Raw genomic sequence first — 19088 nt, forward strand, 5'->3', positions numbered from 1 at the left:
TTTGACTTTTTGCGGCATGCACATGACTCTCAGAGTCTCGCACGATGACACCAATCTCTTTGCATCTATTATTGGAATTAAGGTCCATAGTTACACTAATTAATAGTATTATAAATTATCACATAATTATATACTTTGGTCCACCTAAACTACAACCTTCCAACTTGGAGTTCACCCATTTATGTTACTTAGATTATGTTCTCTTGGAAATTACTTAAAAAAAAAAAAAAAAAAAAAAAAAACTGGCACAAGAAAGTTGCCTTCCTGCACCAAGATTACCTAACTTTCTGCCTCTTCTTAGAGGAATGCCAAACATTTTATAACCATTTAAGAAATGCTATACAGATCTTTAACAAACACCTAAACCAAACATATAAAATATTTGATTAAAATGAAAGGTAAATAACGTAGATAAGATTCGAACTCATGACATTTACTCTAATATTATGTTAAATCGTTACTTATCCGATCAAAAAGCTTATATTTTTCTTTTAATTATCTATTTTTATTATAATGATGATCTTTTTTTATTTTTAATCCAAATTGTTAAAATGAATTTATAAACCATAGAGTTACAGAATTTCCATATCTTATTTCAACTAGCAAGATAAAATGAGAAATGCTATACACAGTTTTACTCTCACACTTTCAAATGCATATTTCTTAAAATAGAAATGAAAATAATCATTAAATTTTGAATCCAATTGGGTATATAATTGAGAATATAAGACCAAAAAAGAATAGAATTTCTCAAATAAAACAATTTATCTGCAAAGTATAAACAATCAACAATTATCTGATAATGGCATGAAATCGGCCATCAAATTTTATCCTTTCTATAATTATAGGAGAAGAAGAAGGTGCTTTCTAAAAACGCGTCGTTAATGGACAGACGGAATCTTCAAAATAAGTAGGAAGATTCCGTAAACATTTAACGGAAATCTAAGGGAAGATGGTAAAAGGTGAAGGTTGGGGTACCGTTAGGTACTACTAACACGTACGGGGTAGGTGCGGACCGAGGAAGCGAGGCTGTCGGGGCGGTTAACGCCCACGCGCACAGTATATAAGGCGTTGGCCGCGCACAGAAGAAGTTACCGCTCTCTCTCATCACACACTATCTGCCTCCCTCTACTGCCATTTTTTTTTTTCTTTTTCTCTTGTTTGGTTGATCATTGTATGGCCGCCAATTTGAAGAGTCGAGGGGTCGCTCTGAGCTTGGGCAAGCGAGTCGTCAACCAGATCTGGACCTCCAACGCGAGCGCTCCCGCTCTCTCCTCTGCTAACACTCTCAGGTTTCACTCTCTCTCTCCTCTTTTTTTAGTGAAGAAGCTCTTCGTGTTCCTTGGGCCACTGTGTTTAGATTACGGCTTGTATTGATCTTTTTTTGATTGGGTGGTTTGCTGCGAAAATTTTCTGGGTTTGGTTTGGTTTTTCTTGGGAAAATTTCTGACGCACTGGTTTCTGACATGACTAGACTGATTGATCGTTGAAAAATTTACTGAAAGTTCATAGAAAACTCGGGGGCTATCTCTATTCATCTGTAGTGATATTTATTGAGATCTGAGATGCTGAGGAATGAGAGACTATGGAAATTAAAAATTCCTTGTTTAGAAATCTTTCTTGTTGACTGTTTTTTGGTTCATTTCCTAAGAACGATATGATATGCCATTTTCTATCTAATTTCTTGCATGCCTTGTTCGTTTTGTAGTTTAGATAACAATAATCGTAAGTAAGCCTCTCATTTAGATGGATTTTCCGAGAGAGTTTTGGTTGCCGGAATCAGGATTTAGGAGTCCATTAGTATCTCTGTAAATTTGTCGGTAGCGGATTTTTTTTTTTTTATTAATTTTTTTAGGGGGGGGGAGGGGGGGAATTTCACTGTCTGCTTCTCCTTGTTGTTTCTTCTTTTCAGAAAAATTAAGGAATTTTTCTTTAACGACTCTTAGAAATATATTTGTATGTTTCATGATATTCTGACCGACGGGTGAGACACTCAGAATCTTCCGTTTGATTGCTTTCTCTCACATACTTTGCCTTCGTCTTCCGCCACCTGCCTCTTTCATTTTGTTCTCTCAAATCTGTTGGCGATTAAATTTTTTTTTTTTTTTTTTTTTTTCTTTTCTCTTCTTTCCGAAAAACAAAGAAAACGACGTAATTTCGAATTGTACGTGTTTTCATACCCGGGGCTCTTGGTAGTTGGGGCGGTCTTTGCTCTTCGGTGCTCCATGGATGAGGACAAAGCTAACATGATCCGTATGGTTATTTTATTTTATTTTATTGAAATTGCCGTATGGGTATTTTAAATTGAGTAAATTAGCCGTACAAGACAACTGGAATATAAAATTCATTTGCAAAATATTGGCACAATTTTTTTTAGTACAGGGTAATGGAATTATATTCTTCTTAAATAATAGTTTTAAAAATCTGTAATGCTAGAAATTATTTTTTTATTATTTTTTTATCGTTTCAAAGTTGATGTAGCTTTTAAAATTATTATTGGATTAAAATTTAAGTATGATTCATCTAAAATTTAATTATTAGTTTTAAAAAAATTAAAAAATGATAAAAAGATGGTCCCTATAATTATTCTTTATCAATAGTATTTATTATAAAAAATATGATTTTTCTAGTTTTCTATTCAATAGGCAATCTCTGATCTAATCTACACTCTTGGAGGCAGCAAAGAAAGAAAATATAAAGAAGTAAATACTCTAGAATCGAGTTCAATTCGTAGTTACCAAAAAAAGAGTTCATTGAATGTTGACCTTTTGTTTTATTTTATTGTCTTTTTTTTTTTTTTTTTTAATTAAGAATCCCTTAATAACTTATTTCTTAACTTATCATATTTTGGATTTAATTTTTATTATCATGTCAGAGAGTATGAACTTAGGAACGTAGGAGTGTAGAATTTTTCAATGCTTAAAATTAAATTTTTATTCTATAATGATGACGTTAACCATTTTGGATAAGTCTTTATTAGAACTAAAAAAAAATAAAAAAATCAAAGATTAAGCAAGATTGTCACATTAATATTATAGCATAATAATAATATAATTGTAGGATAAAAACGTGACATATTAGTATATTTTGTTAGAGGTATGAGTCGAGTTTCTAACTAGTCTTTATGGTTTAATATATTTTACTTACCTCCACAATTGTAGAAATCAAATAATAAAAAATTCATTATTTTTTTTTAAAAAAAATCTGTCATAAGTGATGTTATTCAAATAGTCCCATTTTTATTTTGATTAACAATATAATCGCATCTTGAGAACTATACATCTTAGCTGGGTGAGATTTGGTTACGTTTTTTTATAAGAATTAAGATGAACCACTGGCTTAAGTCAAATGAAAATTACACGTGTGATGCCTGTTAATTCCCTTTTCTCTAAGAATTGTCAGCTTTAAAATACATCTCATATTCTCCAAGGATGGTTGAGAATGAAATTTAATTTGGACCGCTGGAATGGATTTAATTTCAGCATATACCAGTCACGCTAGTGTTGTCACCTCATCGCATTATACACGCCTTTTCTTTTGAATATGCTCCTCTTGTCCTACACAGCAAAATTTGTCCTCAAAAATTGAGGATGTTGGTCCCCTAGGGGCTAGGGGAGAGGCCATACATCTCAATTGTTTTTCATGACACGACCCATATTATGTACCAGATTTAGATGGCGGTGGTTCTTTGAAATCTACAGCCATGGACAGATTTAGATAGCTGTCCCATGCTTGGACCATTTTCTAGTTATTTATTTTTATTCCCAACTCTGGTTGAGATCACGTGGTCTAACAGTTGAAATTAAATCTTTTTTTTTTTTTTTGTTATTATATATATATATATATATATATATATATATATATTAAAATTTTCTTTGAGGCACCTTCCTGCCCACTCAAGATTATATGGTTTAACAATGGAATAGTTACTGTTAATTCTAAGATTTTTTTGGGTGGTTTGACTCTTCCTCCACCGTAGGATCACAAATAGATAAAATGATCTCGCTCTTCTCAATGCTTCTCCTTTGGACCTTGTGCTGCCTTTAAGCTTAATTAATATATCTCAAACCAAGACATGATAAGCTTAATGCAAATTGGGGTAGTCTAGTCATCACTTCTTTCTTGGATCTTGGGCTGGACTTGTCTTTTCCATACCTTTTTTACAATTAAAAAAAAAAAAATTAGAAAGAGTACTGTATGAAAATTAAGAAGGATAAAAATGGACAAAAAGCGTGACATTAAATCTCTCAACGGTCCATGTGTCGTGTGTCTTTGCTAATTGCTATCATACTTTTGTCGTTGTTGTGTTTTGATACGACTTAAGCGTAGGAGAGAGATGATGCAAAAAATGTGTTGGGTGGGTTGCCTGTGGTATTAGCCCATATGCCGGTCACGTGATTATGACCCTTTAATCATGATGGGGCCGGGCGCAGTGGGAGTGGGATATATTTTTTTGGAAAGATCAAGCGGTGACACCTAACCGGCGTGAATGCCACCTACCCGGGTGGGTCATGTAGATAAAAATGTGATTTAGATAAACATCCTTCCGTACTTGATTGCTTAGTGGGACTGGGACATATCTATCTTTTACACTGTAGTATGAAAAGGACAGGGGTATTACGGGAATTAAAGCTAAAGCATGCCCCTCTCTCTCTCTCTCTCTCTCTCTCTCTTATACGTAGGGAACTGCCACATGTTCTCTATACGCTTCTCTCTGTCTCTCTCTCTCTCTCTCTCTTATACGTAGGGAACTGCCACATGTTCTCTATACGCTTCTTCTTCTTTCTTTATTATTTTTTTTTTTTGGGTGTTTATGCCCATTTCTTTTGCTTTTCTTTGTAGCCAAACACTTTTTACAAATGAGTAACAGCCTTATGGAGTTATGGTGTCGTGATACCATCTTATTCTTTTTTCTCGCTTTTTTCCTTTTTTGATAAGGAAGTGATTTGGGGGAGATGTATGCTTATGGGATCAAGATTAGCTATAAATTATAATGGGATTGGAATTAGAAGGAAAAAAAAAAAAAAAGACACTTACCAGTTTCATTGTATGGATATATCTTATGAATTCTGATTGTAGTGTAACTGCTAATAATGGATACAGGAGAGCTGCACACACCTCAGTGTATGACAAGAACCCTGATGATCAACACATTCCCAACGTGGTGCCGGACCACGTAATCCCACCGCAATCTGAAACCTACTGGGAGCCACACCCTAAAACTGGGGTATTTGGACCCCCTGCCGACCAAGCCGCAGCCGGCGAGCACGGCTTTCAGTCTTCAACGGCGGATGGTGCTGACTCTGTGCTCGAGCAGAAGGCCTGGTACCGCCCTACCGGCCTTGAGGACTTGGAGAAGCCTCACGCTCTCTGAACCCTAAAGCACAAGGCTAAGGAACTATATATATATATATATATATATATATATATATATATATAAATAACTGTAAGCGTACGTGGCATTCGTAGCCGTACGCAGTATTTTGGTGTAACAAAATAACAGTGGTTTTTATGGTCATAGACTCATAGTATATAGCAAGTAGTGGAGCTGGGAGTGAAACGCATATTATATATGCGACTTACATATCCTGTTAAGAACCCAGATATGTGTGTATGGTCGTGGTTTATGTTTCCACGCCACTTATCTGCTATAAAGGGCTTGCTTTTGTTTAAGTGCTTGTCATCTTTACTATCAATTTTCTTCATCTAATTATACGTTTCCACTTTTCAAACTTCACCAACTCAACAAAACTGTGTATAAAACACACAGAGAGAGAGCATAATCACATGAACACCAATGACTTACTTCGGGGTAACTCATACTTCAAAAGTTCATGCAGTCATTACAACTTACAAGCCTTCTATATGCACAACATTACCATTTCTAGGTCATGCAGACCTATCAAGCATCTGTGAGTCTATTCCTCGTCTCCTTGATTAGATCTTTTCGATAAATTCACAGTTATCAACTGTATTTGAAGCCAAAAATCTGTATAAAAATCTGTCTAAATTCAAAGGGGAGAGACAAAGTAACTTGCAGTCTTCATTTCCCAAATAGAGGAGTGACCAGTTGGTTCAAGAACCCTTGACCCAGCATCATCTATTATCCAGGTCAAGGCCAATCCACAACTGTATTTGAACTTGAATAATCCATGTCCCAAAATCTGTCTAAATTCAAAGGGGAGAGACAAAGTAACTTGCAGTTTTCATTTCTCAAATAGAGGAGTGACCAGTTGGTTCAAGAACCCTTGACCCAGCATCATCCATTATCCAGGTCAAGGCCAATCCACGATAAGCATATATTATATTTCCCTTGGTTGCCACTCCAATTGTAAGAAACAACTTTTGCCACCACATCTATCAATCTGCAGCTAATGCATGCTCTTTCAATATATAACCCAATTCTTTTCTTTTTCTTTTTCTTTTTTCTTACAAGCTGAAAAACCTTTTTAAAGTAATCAACGCATAATAAAGGTCCTTTAGCAATTCCAAACCAGCTGATATTTCCTTATACACATTGTCTGCATATCTGCCTCACATGATCACAGACAAGCACAGATATACATCTCTTCATGGAGTGTAAGGGATTCTTGTATTAATTCTGCAGGGGCAAGAAAAAGGAAAGGGTTGGCTTGAGCCCCTAAATTTCTGACTAAAAAATGTCTAGGTGATATGTGGACGGTTGAGACAAAGCCTCCAAAACCCTCAGAAAAGTTTCAGCTAATATAATTCACTAGAGATCGATGGAACACTTCTTCAGAAGATCCCCTGCCTAAATAACTCCTGCTGAGTGGAGCATCCTTTGCCAGTGGTTTACACTGCTAAGAAAGATTCAAAACATTCTAATTCCAACTGTGAACAAGGTTTTGAAGTCCCAGAGAAAATATTACAGTTACCATACCAAGTGTCAAATGCCCCCCATTCAGTCTGAAAAATTATACAACCACCATGTCAGGATAACAGTCAGCAAGGTTTTCAATGTTAAAACAAGGCCATTCAGGTATAAAGTCACAACTGGAAGTGTAAGGCATATAGAACGATGAACATCATGAGCAAAAAACAAATCTATGACATCCAATCTCTAAAATATGAGGGAAAAGAGAAGAACTCACCTCAGCTCAAGCAATATCCATTCCATTTGTGAAAGGATTGTGATTTACAGGAGTATCACATGTCATCTGGATTATCATAATATCAGCACCTTACCAAACAACAGCACATTGAATCACACAAAACTCCAGACCGACCTAACACTTATGATGTCTCTGTTCAAGGACCATTAATGCAACTTGTAACATCTCTCTAGCCTTCCTATCTGGAGTACATCCAGCATATTCCATTTCCTTGTAAATTTCAGGCACCTGGCCGATAAACCATTACTACATAAATTAGGCAAAGAGATTGAGAAAAAGAAAGAGAAGGAAAATGCATCTAGATTATTGAATTGGGATCAATGATATCCCTCTCAAATTCAGATTTAATTAAAAGTTGCAGAACAGATAAGCTATAACAGTATGCAGCAAATTTTCATATCTTATATGGATGAGAAAGATTAATTGGAAGTCACTGAAGGACAGAGAGTACCCACCCTATCAAATTTCCTTGCTCTAATATATGCCTTCATAAGCGTACTATAAGTTACCACATCAGGACTAATACCCTTCAGAAACAATAATGCAAATTACCATTAAAACCACTTTAAAAATACACTTTGAAGAATGAAGTTGACAAAGAAAGTGAAGAGTCTACAGTGTAAATTATCATTGCCTAACTATATACATGTAAAGCAACAGAAAAAGGCTTACACTTTCTTTCATATGATCATAAATAGATAATGCCTCTGATTGTCTCCCAGCAACACCAAACGCATTGATCAACACATTCAACATTATAATATTTGGCTCAATTCCCTCTGCTTCCATGAGCTGAAGCACCTTCAAGGTCTGTTCACATAATCCCTGCCAAAAAATAAAATTACTATTAATGCGAAATATATTTTCAAGTGCAAGTGATTATATATATACACAAGGCATCAACAAATGATCTTGAAAAAGTAGCAAAATTAATTTGTATTCTACACATCAAATCCTAAAGAGTTATTGTTTGTCATATTTAATATATATGAATGAATTAGAAGTTCATGCCTAGTTTTTTTCCCCTTTTTCTCCTGGCATAAGATACTTTTCTGTAATTGATTTGGTTTTTCACAGGAAATCCATCCCTCCAAGAATGTAAGACAAACTCCTCACAAAAGACACAAAGCCAATAACATGAAGAGATACAGATATTATTATACAAGTGTATGTGTAATTGCTCTGAAAAACTGACATGCTTTGAAAAGTAACCCCATAAAAGTTAGTCCCACATTGAGTGGGGGATTATAAAGGTATTGTGTGACTGTTACGTCGTACATTGAAATCTTATTATGTGAGATTGAATTTTATAAGCGATTCCAGGGAGCTCTAATTGCAATTTGGCTAGTCCTTTTGGAGTGATAGCATAGATATGGCTAGCGCTTTCTCTAGGTCGGTACAGAAGCTATTGGGCCTAATGCCATACTATCATGATTTACCTTGTGGCATCTGGTGAGTCCAGATAATATAAAAAGAAATAGAGTATCATTCTAAAACTATATAAAGATGAATATGAATGTAGCCCCTGCTCCACCAACCCACCCCCCCCAAAAAAAAAAAAAAAAAAAGAAAAGAAAAGGAAATAATCAATGGAAAACCAATAATGGTACAAGGAGAGAGTAAAAAGAAAGGATGCAATAAACAAAGGAGGTGTAGAACAGAAGACCTGCTGCGCATAAGCATTTGCTATGATACAATAGATGCTAGCTGAAAGTTGAACACCTTCTGACTTTAGAGCAGATATACACTCCTCAGCATCATGAAATTTCCCATATTGCCCATAAATATCAACTAAAACTGCATAAATGGCGGCACTTTTTTTATGTCCTCTGTATTTCATAGTCTCAAAATTCTTCTTTATCACATGCCATTTTCCCTGCTCCCCCAAACGGCTAATAATGGTAAGAAAGATCTTTGGGTCAGGATATAACCCTTGTTCTTGCATTTCAGTGAATAATTCAAGGGCCTTAGATAGATCCCCAGCCCTACAGTGCCACCGAATCAATGAGTTCCATGTTGTTATATCAGGTCTTATGCCTTCTTGTTTCATTTTCTCAAACACTTCCAATGCTTCATCTAACTCACCATATTTCCCAAAGGTATCTATAATGCTGTTATAAATCTGTTTATCTAATGACATCCCCATCTCCCTAATCTCTTCTACAATTCCCATTGCTTTCTTCCACATCCCATTATCTCTGTAAAGACCAATAACTTTGCTATACACAAATGAGCTCAGCTGAAACCTCTTGCACCTCATTTCATTTATTATTGCCCAAGTATCTTCCAACCGCCCGGCATTCACATAGTAATCCACAAGAACCTCATATGTTTCTTGATTCTTATGAATACCCAAATCGCCCATTACCTCCAATACCTTAACCGCAACTCTCAGGAGGCCTTTCTTTAAGAAAACTCTTAGCAAAACATTGTACATTTTCACTCTAGGCTTAAACCCAGAACATATCATTTCTTGAAATACTGCTTCAGCTTCTGAAGTCCTGCCAATACTTCCAAGGGCTTCAATCAAATGAGTGTAGGATATTAAGTTTGGATGAAAGCCCAAAGCCTCCATTTGCCCAAGAAGAGCCATAGCCTTGTCCATATCTCCTACCTTGCAACAAGCACATATTATGTGATTGTATAGCTCACCAGAAAGTTCCTTTCCATTTCCAGGACCATTTTGGCACTCGGTAATCAAGTCCTTATCGTCAAATGCTCTTAAACTGACTTCTTTGACACCATTGTGCTTCATTGAATAATTTGAGGAACTTACGAACTTGCATTTCCTATGGCATTTGAGACAACTTGGGCAGAACAAGAAGAAAGAGGCGACACCATGGATGGATGATGGGGAGAGCGATTTGGGACAGAAGATTGACTGCATCTCCATCGCCATATCATATGTTTTCTACTTCTGCAACAAAGAAATCACATGAAATAAGAATTGGAGCAAGGGATCTGAAACAGGAACTTTATTTAGCAAGACTGAAAGTAAGTTGTTAACTTTTTGGAAAATGCTAAAAACCACGCCCCATCCCATTGGACTAACGTTGCAGTGCTCATTAACCCTTGAACCTTTTTTTTTTTTTTTTTTTAACAAGGGCTAATGCGCACTACCATATCAGCCCAGTGGATGGGGGTTGGGTTTTAAGCAATACTTTTAACTTTTTCTATAACCATAATAAGTACATTGATGACAATTTTAAATCTTTACTGAATCATGAAGCAACTTATCCTTCTTCTTCTTTGTTTAGTTAGTTTTGGGTGGTTGGGGAGGAGATTGCAAAGGAATATCCCACTCTAACTAAATCCTTGAATTTGAAACATAATATTCTTTCTACTTATTTTCAAAAGCCACATATTACAGAGACATAAATCCACATGTGGATTTCACTAACATAAAGGAAACTATACTTGTTAAACCTTATTCAAGCATTTTAAGCCTCGATATCCCTTCCTCTTAATTCGGAAATTTAAAAACATCATAGAATTTCTACCCCTTATGCTGAAAGTTCTAGAGATACCAGGAAATGTTATGTCTACCACAAAGGCCCAGGAAGTACAAGCTCTACAACAGTCATTATCCATTCACATCAGGAGAACTCTACTCAAGATATAAAGAGACCCATTATATGCCACCATATCTAGGATACATTTATCTATCTTATCAAACTAATAAAAACACCCAAGAATCCTTAGCTTTTACTTTTGTCATACGCAAAACAACATCCATCATGTAGGAAAAGACCCTTGAAATTGCCACTTCCACCCTTCCTCTTCTCCCCATCCCACCCCAAAGGCATGCTTGTGCAAACAGGCCACGCTCCAGGAATTAAAGGGCTAAATATTTTACAAAAAGGGAAAATCTCAAAATCTTCTTTTTAATTTGAGTGAAGTTTCCAGATAATTCATTATTAAATTGAACTCGAAATTATACTTAAAAATCTTTCAAAAAATAATCTTGAATGCTCTTGATTTGAATGAAGATTTGGCAACTGGAGCAGTGAGGGATTTAGACTGCAGTTAGAAAAAAATCAAAACAAAAATTGATCACACGTTGAAGAAGCTTTTGTATTCCTGTTTGGTTGCGAAGAAAAATGTAGGAAACGACCAGAAAAAACAAAAATTTGAACTTTGACTTCCAAATATATAGCAAACCATAGACAATACAACACAATACCCTCAATTCATTTGCCCGTAATTGAAATATTTGGCTCAAAAGCAAGTTCTTTCCATTCCTAGGATTCAAATACTAAGTAATGTAAAACTAACACACTCTGCCACAACAAGAACAAGCCTTAGTCTCAGTTTCATCCAGCAGATAAGCCTGAATTTTCAACTGGGTATATCCCATATTCCAAATAAATAAAAATCACAGAGCGAAGAGATAACAAGAGTCCATTGAAAAAAAGATGCACATAATATACACCACATACATGACAGGCAAAATGAACAAACAACAATGGAAAGCAAACCCAGAACAAAAGTAAGCATATTCACCGACCAGTTCATGCATTAAAGTAAAAAAAAAAAATGTAAAGACCGAGTAAATCAAAAGATAAAACTCACTGATAGGAAATGGTGAAAGTAAGGGTATTGGAAACTGCGGGCCTAATTCGAAGGACTGAAGAAGTTATCTTTTTTGGCATTTGAGATTATGGGTTATTCACGGAGGATAGCCATTAGCGAGTGTCGAGCAAGCAGTAATTTGTGGCTCCGGGCTTGTGGGCTACCTTTTATCTTTTGTATTTTCTCATTCGCTTATGGGCCTGCCTCCGGACAGGTGTTGGGCTGCCAGAACATTTATTCCTGTAAATGGACCTTACAAGGCCCTTTTATAATTATTTGTCCAATATAGACAGATAATTATACTGAATCATAATTTCACCTTTCAATGCTTCTACCCTTAAAAAAATAATAAAATAAAAAAGATATCTTCTACCCTTATCTGGAGGAGATGGGTTGGGTATGGGCCAGGGTTTTTTTGGGATGGGCACGTATGTTAATGTTATAGCAGTCAGCAGCACTAGCTTAGGAAACGTAGCTCCCACAAATGTGTAGAAAATGGTGCAGGATTGCGTGTAAAAATGGCGATAAGGGCATCTCTTTGGTAAGAAAGGGTATATCCTTTCCCTTGCTTGGAAAGCAAACCATGGTCAAGCAAACCATGGTTGTAATTAATTAATTAGGTGGATATTTTATCTTAATCTTTTGGTCATTTCCCTATCCAATTGGTACTAAACAACTTAAATTTAGGCAAGTTGGTTTTTCTTTTGTTATTGTACATCATCGTCATCTATCTTTCCATGGAACCCACACAAGGTGATTCGCACCTATAATAAAAGGCTATGGTGTGCAAGTGCAGAATTTTTTTTTTTTTTTTTAAGTGCATTCCATTATATTTAAAAAAGGATAAAGGTTACAATAGAACAAAAATCCAAGAGAGGTAAACTCCTCAACAACAAACCTAACAAAAAGAACATTATCGAAATTGAGAAAAAAAAAAATCCATAAAAATCTCAAACGATCTATAAACAACTCGGTCCTCTATATTTTGGACAAAAGCAAAGAAAATGGCAGCATAAAGTAGTATAGACATCCGAACGAATGACACAAACAAAAGCATGACCCTCAAAAGACCCTTCAACCCTATTTGAACTCTTATTAAAAGAGATGTAGGTAAGGACATGACTCTCGAAAGACCCTTAAACTTTACCCAAATCTGAGTTATAAGACAACTACAATAACCACCAAAAGAAAATTGAGGTGGGAGAGGCATTGTGAAAAACAAGTAGAGATTCTGAGTTCTCACAAACTAGTCACAAATCTGTGTTTTAAACTTAGAAGAACCTAATACTTTCCATGCTTGAGCTTTTAGAATAGCTAGAGAATATATGCATCTATAAATCATAATCTCATAAACAAATAAATAAGTGAAAAGATTTTCTCAAGCTTTTGCAAGGAATGCATTTCTTCTGTCTCTTTCTTCCTTTTGCCTGTGTGAACCTGTGTTTGCAGTATGAGAAGGAGGAATAAGAATAAATAGCTTTCGCCTCCAAAAATCTTATCTCAGAAAATAAGATATGAAACGCATTCATGCATGTCTGATGTCTGCATCTATAAAGTAGATAATATGCTTGCTCTGTTGCATCTGCATTCTGCAGAATTAGAAAGATTAATGGAATTTTAGAAGGGGGTCCCAGCTTCCAAGTTGAACTAAATCATGGCTTGGATTTAAAGGCTTTTTTCGTGCGCAGAAAAGTAGGATGAAAGTGAAGGGAATGAATGCAATTAACCGTGTGTCTTAATGGCCAGATTTTTGTTCAACTTTTTTCTGTAATCGTGGGCAGATTCATCGGCAAGTCATCATTGCCAAGTACCGCCCTTTTATCATCAAGCTTGCTTAGTCCGAGGAAGACAAGAAACCATTTTTGTCTTGGCCTGATCATGACTTTTAAGGGAATTTGAGAGCCATGGGAATGATTAAAGTGAGCGTGTTAATGACCATAATCGGAAAAATGATGACAATTTGACACATGAAAAACAGGGGAAAAGCTTAAACAAGAACAGGGGAAAAACAGGGCAACATTGATCCGCGGTTTTCCTTTTCTCTTTTTTTTTTTTAAAAAAAAAACAAGAAGAAGAAGAAAGCAATAATGGAGCTTGGATGGTTTTTTAACATAGCTCTGTTGAGCACATCTTGAACATCCATCTCCCCCAATATCCTTCCTTCCCAGTTCCCAAGATAAACCGATTTGGACTCCCAGTAAAACTAGGGACTTTTGCACTCCAATCTAATCCTCTTTCAGTTCCAGAGTGTAAAACTTTTTGGAAGCTGAAGATCCACTAAAGCTTAGAGCTTTAACTGTTGAAACTGATATGGGATTGTATTCCCACCCGCCACACCCTTTGAGCACTTCTTTCTTCACTGCCATTTTTTTCTAAAGGGGCCTTTGGAGACTCCCTCTCTGGCCATTGGACACACTCTCAAACTCTAGGGTTTGATCATTGTTGACTGAATCAATACCATCATCTGCCCCAATTCTTTCTCAAAATCACTGTTGATTCCTTTCACCATTTCAACCTCTTTGCCTCCAAAGCTCATGATATTATCCGACACACTCTTGAGCTACTCTTTCTCTAGAAAAATTGAATGCCATTTATGATAGGCCAAAAGTTCTAATCTTTGGGTATGATTTTGATTGAAGACAGCATATTTGAACATCCACAGTAATTATATTTACACCCAGAGTCCATGAGTTTCTCTGATAGCTCCCAATCTTGGTTTTTTTTCATCTAATTAACACCATTTTATCTCTAAATGATTGAGGATTTCCTCTTTCTTTTTACAATATTTTTGTACAATGCTCAACCATCACAGGCTGACAGGCTGTTGAATCCATGTGCATCAAAATCCAATCAGAACCACTAAAATAAAGTGTTAAACCTTATCCTAACCACAATAAAATAAAGCAATTATGTACAGCGAAATCTAAGATGCTTCATAATGATAATGAAATTCAATTACATAACTAAATTTTCACTAACACCAGCAACAATACACATAATCAGGTACTCACTCCCCTGGTCTAGCAAGAACAAAAAACCAGCTGACCAAGTTGGGAGAGTTACATAATAAATTATCCACCCTACAATAAACCCCAAATTAACCCACTACATCATAAACAAAATCCTAATTAAGGTAGCCCTGCAACTGCCTAAAACTCCATTGCAGCAGCCACTGGAGACACCAATTATCTAATTACCCACTACCCATAGACAAAAGAGAGTAGCCCAAAGGGGGGAAAAAAATTACAATTAGGAGGACATCTATATAAACATGGAAATTAAGATAAAATAGAATCCCAGTCAATCTCGTACGAAGGGTACTTCTGCAACATGAAATTCTCCGAAGCTATATCCCACTGTGGCTCGTTGGAGTCAGGGAACGTAAGATCCGACAAAGGCGAAGACCCTGCCGACCCGTCGCTCTCGGTCATCACCGGCGACGAGGATGTCTCCACCTTAACGCAGTTCTCCGAATCCTTGGACCCCACAACGCCAACCTGCCTCGACGACTTCCTGGTCGAACGGACCGGCTTCTCAGACTTGCCTTGTTTCTGCGTGCTGGCCAAGCTTTCACAAATGGCTTGGAGCTTCGCATCCACGGAGGCGTGGAGAGGCTGGTACTGGGAGTCGCTGTGGTGGCGGAGGTTGGGGAAGTTGAGCCTGGCGAAGTCACCGCGGAGCTTGTAGGCGGCCCTGTCGTAGGCCAAGGCGGCCTCTTCGGCCGTGTCGAAGGTGCCGAGCCAGAGCCGGGTACGGTTCTTGGGGAGACGGATCTCCGCCACCCATTTGCCCCAATGTCGCTGCCTCACTCCTCTGTAGAGCTTGGTGGGTTTCGGGGGTGACCCGGCTTGCTTCATTGGGATGGGTTTTGGACCCAAAAAACTTCCATGTTGGTGGTGGTTTTGGAGCTGGATCTGGGCTTGGATCTGGTGGATCTGAGATGGGGTTAGGTGGTTCAGCCCGATTGAGCCCAGTTGCTGAAAACCGATTAGGTTTTCCGTCGAGAACCCGTCTGAAAACATTTGGGTCATCGAGGTGGAGCAACCATCTGGATAGAAAGCGGGCTGGGTCGGGACTGAGGGAGAGAAGGAGAGGTTGTAGTTGTAGGGAGAAGAGGAGGAAGAGGGAGGAGATGGGGTTGTTGAGGGAGAGCTGGTTGTGGTGGTGGATGTTGGGGAAGCACTTTTCATAAAAGGTTCAAGTGCTTCCATTAGCTCACCCCCAAAGGGTGCTGATTCAACAGGTCTGCTACAGTACAAATCCATCGTAGCTGCCATGCCTTCAACAACACTCACAAAACTTCAAAAGACCAAAGGAGAAGAAAGATCCTGTATCTTACCAAAATTAAAGAACAGGTTTTCGAAAGCAAAACACAATCAAACAAGAAAAACTAGAAATTTCTTTCCTCTACAAAGAAGGATCAAAGAGGTTTTAAATACACAACCTCTTCTACTCCAAGAGCCCCCAAAAACAACCTCGAGGGACCAAAAATAACCCTCCAAGCTGATTCAAAGGAAAACAGAAAAAATAATCGAAATCGAAAATAAAAAGAGAAAACCCACCTAAAATTTCACTAGAAAATTTAAGAAGAGCAAACCAAAAAATAAAAAAAAAAACCAGAAAAACCTGGATCTCGATTCTGAAAACACCTGGCTTTCGAGAAATCCTTCTAAGTTTGCTTTTGGAGCATTTGAAAACAAACCCAAAAATCAGAACCTGAAAGACAGATGATTAACAGAAAGGGATTCAGAGAAGCGGGGAGTTACAGAGGGGGAGGGGATCAACAAAGAAGATGAACAAAACAATCAGAGATTCACTGCTGCTTTTTCTTAAAAAGTTTTTTTTGTTTGTGTGAAGAATATCACTCGGCCTCACTTTGTTTTACGCCACTAGCTTTCGTCCCATTATATAGGGGTCCTGGACCTTCATTATCTCGCTTAACCTCACCTTAATATTAATAATCTAACTCTAACCTCACTTCCTTTTTTAATTGTAACGCCCCTCTCTTCTGTAGCCAGCTCTATTTATGACGTAACCATCCCTCAACAAACGCTCTCCTGCTAATAACATCTTGACACGTGCGAGTGATTCGTTTACTTAACTGACACCTGTCCCGAGCAACCGTCAGGTGTCAGTGCCGTCGTAGTTTCTACTGGCCTTGTTGACCATATTTGTGGCGTTCACACGGCCTGGTTCTTTTTGACGTTAATATATTTTCAGCTCAGTATATATATATATATATTTTTTTTTTTTTCTGAGCAGTATTTTCTATTAGAATATGAGACATGATGATATGATATAAAATCTTATCCGCACGATGAGGTAGTGAACGGAAGTTGATTGACGGCTAGTGATCGATAAATGGGATGCCCACTTCCTTTCTTTTTCTTTTTTTAATTCCCCAAATCCATGAGAATTATTGGCCTACTATATATCTCCTCCCTCCTCTTCATTTCGGTTTCTGCTGTAAACGTGGCTCAATTTTGAATACTTTATATTTATATGAAGAGAGGAATTTTATCAACTATATTAAGTGATATGTATTTCATTTAAGCTTTGACTAAGGAAAATAATAGTATATATATAATTATTGCTCCATAATTAAGTTGAAGTTTTCATAATTTCATTAGAGAGTTAGGGCCGCAAAAAGTGGAGTTGAAATGAAATGTTTTTATAGGTAGTGCAAACATTGTGACGGGAAAATTAGAGTTGATATGGCCAATTAATTGACGATGCTAGAATATTGTTGAATTGTTTACAATATTGGGTAGTGTCCTATGTTAGAATGAATGCGAATGGAGCTGCTTAGGGTAACAAATGAAGCGTTTTCTTTTATAGAAGAAAAGATTCATACGGTGGAAGCTCCTTGTTGTATTAATGACATTATATTAATTGAACGTAGTGTTTAAGCTATTTTTCATTAATGGATCAACTGTTAGATGGAATTAAAAAAAAAATGGCCCAATTGAGATTGATAAACATTCTAGGGTTTTTTTTAAACATAAATTTCTTTCAAACTAAGTTCAACCTATAAAATTGTTATGTGCCTCTTAGTAAGTGTGAAATACAAAATTTTTTTAGTTAATATGTGAGAATAACATGATTTTTTAAAAGACATATTAAAAAAGTATGTACTCCTCACGACACACTACACTTTTATAAGGGTCAAAAAAATTTATCGAGCCCGATTTAAAAGAAAATTTTGTCCATTTTTAATGTGTGCATGTTTTTTTTTTTTTTTTGGTTAATGTGACAATGAAAATTGTTTTTTATATTTATGAGTATTTTGAATTTTAGATGGTTTTTTGTTTTAAAAACATATAAAAGCAAAAAAAATCTTAACAAACATAATCAAGATATTATAGTATATGAGTTTTTTTTTTAGTTTTTTTTTTTGACATGTCTGTGCAAAAGAGATAAATTTGAACTAGTAATATTCACTTTATTAAGCGTGATTCGATTAAGCTATTTCTTAAAGACAGTATATAAGCTACTTTTAAGTTTGACAAAAGACAACTCACATCGTGAAGGCTCTTGAGGAAGAAGATAATGAAATATATAATAACACGTACGGTATCCTAATTTAAATCCTATCCCTCTCCACGACCAAAAAATATCTGAACTTAAGTAGCTACTAATTTTTTTTGTTAAGAATTAATCAAAGTAATACACTTTAATCACGAAAGTCCAAAGATAAATCATTATAAAGTTACCTATATGCCTAAAAACGGTTACTTGCATAGGGTCAGTAATGACTTGGACTAGAAAAGTACTCCTCAAAGAATCCCATGCCGAGAAGGAAAGTGCCAACCGTTGGATGGATATCATGGGTTCCAGCTGAGGCGATATCCGACGTCATGATTACATATCCAACGTCTGATATGGTCCCTGTCTACGAGGATCCACGTAGATACTGCGACTAAATTATTGTGTGCAACTTGGAATGGCAGCGAGAAAATTCTAAAGCTTAACTTTGGTTAATCTCGTTGACCCTAGTTTGGTTACGGCGGGGTTTACGGCGTTGAATAGTACTAGCAGTGGAGAACATGTCACGTGCGAGGATCGTGCGAGCGGGACGGCCTCCACTATGCAGGGGACTGGGGACCTCGATTCGCTCTACTATTGCGGCGCGTGATGCTGCAATAATAATAGTCGTGAATTCTACGGATGCTCTGTCAACGTATTGACCCACGCGCATAACGGCGTACATATTGGCACTGGTATAGTGCATAGCACGTGATCTTAGTCAGACGAAAAGTAAGGTGCACGCTCGGAGGATTCGCGTCCATGCGGAAATACAAACTATTTTGTTCTTGTGAGTGACCAGAACCTGAAGTGTTGGTTAAGTTAGTTGACTAAATACGGTTAAGAGAATCCGGAATG

At 36.8% G+C, this 19088-nt stretch overlaps 3 protein-coding genes across 6 annotated transcripts; 1 reads left to right on the forward strand and 2 right to left on the reverse strand.

Annotated features, from left to right (window-relative positions):
• Positions 1 to 1032: 1032 nt before the first annotated feature.
• On the forward strand, positions 1033 to 5673 carry LOC132178119 (late embryogenesis abundant protein At5g17165). Its single transcript, XM_059590576.2, has 2 exons — positions 1033 to 1292; positions 5104 to 5673. Exons 1-2 carry the CDS (start codon positions 1177 to 1179, stop codon positions 5372 to 5374), a joined length of 387 nt encoding a protein of 128 aa, XP_059446559.1. The 5' UTR covers positions 1033 to 1176; the 3' UTR covers positions 5375 to 5673.
• A 115-nt stretch (positions 5674 to 5788) lies between these two features.
• LOC132178099 (Tetratricopeptide repeat (TPR)-like superfamily protein) lies at positions 5789 to 11817 on the reverse strand. 4 transcript variants are annotated; one of them, XR_009439807.2, is made up of 6 exons: positions 11706 to 11817; positions 8800 to 10050; positions 7806 to 7958; positions 7589 to 7660; positions 7113 to 7361; positions 5789 to 6927 (listed from the first exon to the last, which is right to left on the reverse strand). XR_009439807.2 is itself a non-coding variant. In XM_059590564.2 (6 exons), the coding sequence occupies exons 3-6, from the start codon at positions 10030 to 10032 to the stop codon at positions 7248 to 7250; spliced, it is 1572 nt and encodes a 523-aa protein (XP_059446547.2). In that variant the 5' UTR covers positions 10033 to 10050; positions 11074 to 11153; positions 11706 to 11817; the 3' UTR covers positions 5789 to 7247. The 4 variants fall into 4 exon arrangements, 3 of the variants coding, with proteins under 3 accessions (XP_059446547.2, XP_059446538.2, XP_059446552.2); XM_059590564.2 differs by adding an exon at positions 11074 to 11153 and having other exon boundaries at positions 5789 to 7361; XM_059590555.2 differs by having other exon boundaries at positions 5789 to 7361.
• A 2824-nt stretch (positions 11818 to 14641) lies between these two features.
• On the reverse strand, positions 14642 to 16588 carry LOC132166021 (ethylene-responsive transcription factor RAP2-13). The gene has a single exon (XM_059576761.2). It carries the CDS (start codon positions 15980 to 15982, stop codon positions 14984 to 14986), a length of 999 nt encoding a protein of 332 aa, XP_059432744.1. The 5' UTR covers positions 15983 to 16588; the 3' UTR covers positions 14642 to 14983.
• Between the last annotated feature and the right edge of the window lie 2500 nt (positions 16589 to 19088).

The sequence above is a fragment of the Corylus avellana genome, chromosome 2 (assembly GCF_965113065.1).
Source record: "Corylus avellana chromosome 2, dhCorAvel1.hap1.2, whole genome shotgun sequence".
NCBI lineage: Eukaryota > Viridiplantae > Streptophyta > Magnoliopsida > Fagales > Betulaceae > Corylus > Corylus avellana.

Excerpts from the sequence above, each read along its gene's own strand:
- LOC132166021 (XM_059576761.2), bottom strand. The coding sequence starts at position 15,982 with ATGGCAGCTACGATGGATTTGTACTGTAGCAGACCTGTTGAATCAGCA.
- LOC132178099 (XM_059590555.2), bottom strand. The coding sequence starts at position 10,032 with ATGGCGATGGAGATGCAGTCAATCTTCTGTCCCAAATCGCTCTCCCCA. Across the intron at positions 7,959-8,799 it reads CAAATGCTTATGCGCAGCAG|GGATTATGTGAACAGACCTT; the intron begins GTCTTCTGTTCT and ends ATTTTTTGGCAG. Across the intron at positions 7,362-7,588 it reads GAGCAAGGAAATTTGATAGG|GTGCCTGAAATTTACAAGGA; the intron begins GTGGGTACTCTC and ends TTTATCGGCCAG.
- LOC132178119 (XM_059590576.2), top strand. The coding sequence starts at position 1,177 with ATGGCCGCCAATTTGAAGAGTCGAGGGGTCGCTCTGAGCTTGGGCAAG. Across the intron at positions 1,293-5,103 it reads TCCTCTGCTAACACTCTCAG|GAGAGCTGCACACACCTCAG; the intron begins GTTTCACTCTCT and ends TAATGGATACAG.